The 6,958-nt window shown below is 46.5% G+C and overlaps 1 protein-coding gene across 3 annotated transcripts; it reads left to right on the top strand.

Moving 5' to 3' along the window:
- Positions 1–349: 349 nt before the first annotated feature.
- Positions 350–6,656, top strand: FST (follistatin). 3 transcript variants are annotated; one of them, XM_061129810.1, is made up of 6 exons: positions 350–481; positions 2,437–2,628; positions 3,065–3,283; positions 3,606–3,830; positions 4,485–4,712; positions 5,465–6,656. In XM_061129810.1, the coding sequence occupies exons 1-6, from the start codon at positions 397–399 to the stop codon at positions 5,545–5,547; spliced, it is 1,032 nt and encodes a 343-aa protein (XP_060985793.1). In that variant the 5' UTR covers positions 350–396; the 3' UTR covers positions 5,548–6,656. The 3 variants fall into 3 exon arrangements, with proteins under 3 accessions (XP_060985793.1, XP_060985790.1, XP_060985794.1); XM_061129807.1 differs by having other exon boundaries at positions 4,482–4,712; XM_061129811.1 differs by lacking the exon at positions 5,465–6,656 and adding an exon at positions 5,185–5,458 and having other exon boundaries at positions 4,482–4,712.
- Positions 6,657–6,958: the final 302 nt, after the last annotated feature.

Here is a 6,958-nt window from a genome sequence, read left to right as displayed (position 1 = left end):
GCACCTCCACCAGATAATTGGGAAGGGTTTCCAGAAGGTGGGAAATGTCACCTGATTCACACTGAACTTTTAAAAGCTCCCCACCCCCAAGGAACCGCGCACACCCTCGCTCGCGGCCGCCCTCCCACTGCCCCACACACTGGGAGACCGCCCACCGCAAACCGCGGAGACCCCCGTCTAGATTTAAAGCGCGGCTGCGCCTGGCTTCTGACGTCCATTGAATCGCGCGGGCTGCCGGCGGCAAGCGCTGGGCTACGCCGGGATAGCTGCGCCCTCCGCCGCTCGCCTCTGCGACGCGCACCGCTTGCCAGAGCCACCCGCCGCCGCGCCAGCTCCCCGCGCCACCGCGCCCGCTCCCCGCGCCGCCGCGCTCCTCGCCCCGCGCCTGCCCCCAGGATGGCCCGTCCTAGGCACCAGCCCGGCGGGCTTTGCCTCCTGCTGCTGCTGCTCTGCCAGTTCATGGAGGACCGCAGCGCCCAGGGTAAGCGAGGCGGGATGCGCAGGGAGGCTCGGCGGAGGGCAGGGGTTTGTACTTTTCGGGCGTCTCCACCGGGTCTGTTCTGAGCAACTCTGCTTTCGGAAGATGTTGGACCAACTTAGCGAGTTCGGGATGGAGAGGAGTGGGAGAACTGAAGGCAGTGACAGTTTAGGACTGAGAACCGAGTTTGGAGCGCGGTTATCCTTTAAAAGGAAAGGGAGTGAGTCTCTCTCAGTAGTTAGGGTTAGATGCTCCAAGTTCTGGACGTAATGAGTTTAGATGTTATCTCCCCTGTTTGGCTCTGAAGAAGGGGACAAGCATCGGTAGCCTGAAGATTGCAATCGACCCATTTGCAATCTAACATCTCTCCCTCCTGCATCTTTTGGATACTTAAAAAAATGACTGAGTGGGGAGGGGGGAATACTGAAATTTCCTCGGTGACTGGGGGACGTGGTTTCAGAAACTTTGCCCAAACTTGGAAATGAGGGTGCCGAAAATTTTAGAGGGAAGTAGCTTTCTGCCTAGTGGATGCTGCTTCTAACCCCCTCCCCCCAACCCCGCAAAAAAAAAAAAAAAAAAAAAAAAAATTACTCCGGACTGTTTTGAGAAGTTTACAATTTTTTTCCCTTTTGCCTCATTCCTCTGATTGCTAACTTTCTGTAGAACAGTGAGGAACCCACAATTGATTTAAATTCTGAGATGCAATAAGGGCAAATTTCTAAAGTTTTTTTTAAAAAATTAGATTTATCTCCATTAGTCTTTGGGCAGAATTTTTTAGAATAATAATAGCAGCTTGCGGTCCAGTTATTGTTAAAGTTATATGGATGATTCATGAGACGTCTTTCTGACCAAAATCTGAACATTAAAAAGGAAGAAGGTGGGGGTGGGGGGTTACTTGCAAAGATATCTCGGTAGGTATGAGATAGGGGTGTGTGTGTGTGTATGTATATATATGTATATGTATATATAACCGTGAAACGATAGTAAGTCCCCCTCCCACCTTGTTTCCCCCCGCCCCCAACCCCGGTACTTTTCTTGAAGCAGACTTGTAACTTTCCTGGCTTTAGCGTTATTTTATGCGTGTTGTATACGGCCCCCTGGGCACAGCCCCTAGCCTCCTGCGACGCACTACCGCTCTGAGTTGCCCACCTTTCGGAGCAAGGCGCTGCCTGAGTGCCCGGGACGTGGGCGCCGGGGAAAGCAGCCCTCGGAGATTTCGAAAGATCGCGGTGGCCGCGGGAGTCCTTTGGGTCTGGCGGATTGCAAAACGGCCCGTCGCGCGGGCTGCGCCTCGAGGCCGCGAGGGGCAGCGCCGGGCAGGGCCCGGGTGCTTTTTTGCTTTCATTTTTCAGAAGTGCCTTTTGCGTGATCTGTTGCTGTATGTGTGTGTGTGTGAGTGTGTGTGTCTGTCTGTCTGTCTGACTGGCTCTCTCTTTTTCTTTTCTTTTTCTCTCTCTTAAGTTCTCCTACTTTCTTAACCCCTGTCACAAATAATACCCATACCGCCTACATGAAACCGACATGTAAAAACATCCGTCGCATCCTGTTTTTGTCAGGTTCTTTAATCTGCTCTTCGAGTCGCTGCAGGTTATGAAATGGGACGAATAAAAGTAAACAGTCTAGTAAAAGTCAATGCAAGCTGCACGTGTTGTGTCTGGGTCACTGGTAACTGACATTGATATGGCTGGAGCGCCCGGGCTTCTCGCTCTCGCCCTCCCTCCCCATCGCCCACCTCCCACCTCTTCAGTCTGGTCCCCCCACCCCACCCCACCCCCGCCTTTCTCCACCCCTTCACTCCCTCTGATTTATTTTCTGCTTTTTCTCTGCCGTCTCTCCTCCACGCTCACTCCCTCCCCATCCCCGCCGGGTCTGCCCCTGCCGGCTCACTGCCTCCCTCCCGCTACCCAGCCGGCGCCGCCCGCTCACTTGCCCACCTCCCCACCCCTGTCTCCCCGCAGCTGGGAACTGCTGGCTCCGCCAAGCAAAGAACGGCCGCTGTCAGGTCCTGTACAAGACAGAACTGAGCAAGGAGGAGTGCTGCAGCACTGGCCGCCTGAGCACCTCGTGGACCGAGGAGGACGTAAATGACAACACGCTCTTCAAGTGGATGATTTTCAACGGGGGCGCCCCCAACTGCATCCCGTGTAAAGGTAGGGCTCTTCCTCCCCAGTCTGCAGGCCCTCAGTAGAGGGCGTCTTACCCTCAGCTTCCTCTGTGCCCAGCCGGGGTTTGGGACTGGGAGAGCTTTGTTCGTGGGTTCCCCCTAACCACCCCCAGCGCTGGTAAGCCATTCGGGCTGAATCTTGCCTGTCACACACAGGCAAAACAAGGGTCGCCAGAGGTTCTCGGACTTCTTAGCCAAATGTGGCGGTGAAGCCCACCAACCCTTGCTCTTTGAGGGAAATTCGGGTACCGGTCGCAGCCCACTGTCCCCCACCCTTCCCTCTTCTCAACTTCCGGGCAACAGCCTAGCCCCTTGGGCTCAGACTCCTGGCTGCAGGATTGCGCAAGGCACCCACAGCCGTCCTGGCTAACCTGCATGGTGCCTGACCCTGGTTTTAATCCCTGCCTCTTTCCAACTCCTAGAAACGTGTGAGAACGTGGACTGTGGCCCCGGGAAAAAATGCCGAATGAACAAGAAGAACAAACCCCGCTGCGTCTGTGCCCCAGATTGTTCTAACATCACCTGGAAAGGCCCGGTGTGTGGGCTGGATGGAAAAACCTACCGCAACGAATGTGCGCTCCTCAAGGCCAGATGTAAAGAGCAGCCAGAGCTGCAAGTCCAGTACCAGGGCAAATGTAAAAGTAGGTCCTACCCGACCCCTCCTCCAGCCTTCTGCTTGAGGTAGACCCACTGCAAGACCCTTGGGATGGGCAGTAATAGCCTAATAATAATAATACCAAATAAAGGAACCCTTTCTAACTTTATATTCTAAAGATTACTTAAGAAACTAAAGGTTCAACCTAGAGTCTTAGTTTTCTTTTAAAAACTGCAGAGCTACCAAAGTTCGTTCCTAGCGCCGAATGCTTCTGTTTCATGATTTCCTTGAAACTGTCCAGTGGCTCAGTCCGGAAGGAGGTACCTATTAACGTGTTTAAAATTAGTGTATTTCCCTCTTTGTTTCAGAGACCTGTCGGGATGTTTTCTGTCCAGGCAGCTCTACATGCGTGGTGGACCAGACTAATAATGCCTACTGTGTGACTTGTAACAGAATTTGCCCAGAGCCCACCTCCTCTGAACAGTATCTCTGTGGGAATGATGGAGTGACCTACCCCAGTGCCTGTCACCTGAGAAAGGCTACCTGCCTACTGGGCAGATCTATCGGATTGGCCTATGAGGGAAAGTGTATCAGTAGGTATTCTGGATTGAGGAAGGAAAAGAGAAAAAGTCTATAACTGTGATAAAACTGTGAGCTTAACCAATAAATAAACCCCAAACTTCCCGAAACTAGCTTCATCAAAGTCAGTAAACTGTCATGACCACTTTAAGGAAACCATTGTCTTCTGGATGCATTGGCATACATATTGAAATGCCAACGAGACACAGGAAACAGTTTTCCTTCTTAGAAACCTAAGAACTCACTCAATTTTACACATTTTTTTAAGTGCTAGACTTGCTGGAAGCGAGAAATAATTACTTAACAGTTCCTAAAATCTGTTATCAGATTCTGATAACTGATAGAATTCTTTCTTTTTTTAAAAGATCCCACTTGTGGGAAGTAATCAAATACATATTTCACTGAAGGATACTATGAAATCCTGTTTTAAGGAAATACTGCAGTATTTTCATACTCTAAGCTAGTATATAGGAAACTGGGAGTTTTGAGTATGTGTGTGTTTCAGTTTTATAGAGCGTTTTTGCACAGTATTTCCATGAGCCCCATTAGTGAGTAATAAAATATGTTTTATATGTTTACATTTATTCATTTATTGATAGGAGACTAGAGAAAGGGGACAAGGCGAGGGGAATGGAGTTACTCATCACAGGTGTATTATATTCTAGAAGCAAAGTCCTGTGAAGATATCCAGTGCACTGGTGGAAAAAAGTGTTTATGGGACTTCAAGGTTGGCAGAGGCCGGTGTTCCCTCTGCGATTCACTGTGCCCTGAGAGTAAGTCTGAAGAGCCTGTCTGTGCCAGTGACAATGCCACCTATGCCAGCGAGTGTGCCATGAAGGAAGCGGCCTGCTCCTCAGGCGTGCTGCTGGAAGTGAAGCACTCCGGATCTTGCAACTGTAAGTGTGATTTCTAACCTTGCTGCAGTTTAAGGATTTCCCAGGCAAGTCCTAGGGAATGGAGACTTAGAAAGCACGAAAACTTCCCCCAGATGAGCCCACTTCTGTTTAAGTTAGGTAGCTGATAAAGTGCACCAGCAATTCAGCAATCCACAAAAAAAAAAAAATCACCTGAAATGTTTCCGGGCCTTTAGGACTTGTCTGATGATCATCAACAAGATCACCTCTAAAATAGCCCATTCCAGTCATCTGCCCCTAATTCCTTTTGTTTTAGTAGTGTGCTTTGCTGTTTGCTTTTATTAACACTTGAATCTGAACTAACTACTTCAAAGGTGTTTTTTTTTTCTTTTTCAAAGACAGCTTTCTGTTATCACACATAGGCTGCTGCTTTGCGCAGTTGCCCCTACTAACTAAATTAAGGACCCAAAGCAGTTATACCTAGAACACAAGAGCGCTTTTTATCTAATTTCAGGAATCTGCCCGTAAAACCTGAGCCATTGATTCTTCAGAACTTTCTGCAGTTTTTGACTTCATAGATAATGTTTCTTAAAAAAAAAAAAAAAAAGTTTTTTTTTTTAAACTTGTTACATAACAGCAGATGCCAAAACAAAACAGCATCTTACCGCAAGCCACATAAAAATGCAACGCTGTAATATGGCTGTTACAGAGGGCTTTGAAAACATGCACTGAGCTGCTTCTGCGCTGTTGTTGTCCATATTTAAACAGCAGCTCCCCTGTATTCCCCCATCTAGCCATTTCGGAAGACACCGAGGAAGAGGAGGAAGACGAAGACCAGGACTACAGCTTTCCTATATCTTCCATTCTAGAGTGGTAAACCCTCCACCAGTGTTCAATGTTGACATAGCCTTTGGGCAAAAAAAAAAAAAAAAAAGGAAAGAAAAAAAGTAAAAGAAAAAAATACATTGTCCATACTGTAAATAAGTGTATGCCTATTTATTTGGGGGGAAAACTATACATAAAGGACCTTTGTCCTAAAGCTCTCTCCCAGGCCGCCTTGTTACTCATTGGACCCGGAGAGGCAGTCATTGTGAGGTCTACTGGATGAGGCCCATAGTTGAGACTTGTAGACATTTATTTATACTGTGTCATGTTTTATAATTTATACATAAAATGTCTGGTTGACTGTACACCTTGTTTTTGAAGAAATTTATTCGTGAAAGGAAGAGCAGTTGTTATTTATTGTGAGGTCTCTTGCTTGTAAAGTGAAAGCTTTTTTTCCCCCTTGTAAACCATTTAAGTCCATTCCTTACTATTCACTCACTCATCTGTCTCCCTTCATTTAACTGTCGTTAGACTCTTTTCCACTTTAACCAACTTGCATGTCAGTTTCTGTCCTGTTTATTTATTGGATTCTCTGCTGCCTGTTCTGTACATACCTGATCCCTCGGGTTTTGTTTACAAGGAATCTTGACTGACCAAAAGGCATTATAACTCTGACTCAGATAGCAGGTACAGAGGATACATCTTTGAGGAAACTCCTGTTTCTGTTCTCTTGTTGTGATGAAGACATCGGTGAGGCAGGTGGTGATAGCAATGTTGGGTTTCTAATCATGTACTTCTAAGATGTTACAGATCCAAAGAATTGAGTGATATGGGTGTCAGGAGCCTGAAAGAAGGGGAATGCTGTACATTCAACCTTATGTTAGGTGTTTCCTTTAAAAGCTAGTCTGCTGTACCTTTTCAATTAGTTCTTTTCACCCAATGCGTCATGAAAAGTATATCAAAGCTTTATCAGTTCAGGTTTCTTGCTTTTCATAACACTTTTTTCTGATGCAATTTTATATTTTCAAACATGGCAAGTTAAATATAAATTCATTTAAATATATAGTTTTATACTTTTCTACCATGTAAATGTGCAATGTATATAAAAGTTATAATGTGTATTTGTAAATAAATTATGAGTGAAAAAATAAAAAAATTTTAAAAAGCCAATGGTCTCAACTGCTGATGATGTAAAAGAAGTTGTTAGGACTTTTGAGTAAAAATGTATATGATACATTCGTTGAGAAATATAATTATCACTGAAATTAAGGGACCAGGGTAGTAAGAACTCCAAGGTAAATTACAGATCACCTCAAAAGGAAAAAGGAATCTGAGGTCCAAACACCCCTTTGTAGTAGTGATGGCATACTTTCCACTCAGCACTGGAGGAAACTGTAGATGGCCCTCCTTGCAATGTGTCCAGCCTAAAGTTTCTGCTTTGAAAACATCATATTCTTAGATTT

The sequence above is a fragment of the Dama dama genome, chromosome 25 (genome assembly GCF_033118175.1).
Source record: "Dama dama isolate Ldn47 chromosome 25, ASM3311817v1, whole genome shotgun sequence".
Lineage (NCBI taxonomy): Eukaryota > Metazoa > Chordata > Mammalia > Artiodactyla > Cervidae > Dama > Dama dama.
This window is presented reverse-complemented; position numbering and strand designations above follow the sequence as displayed.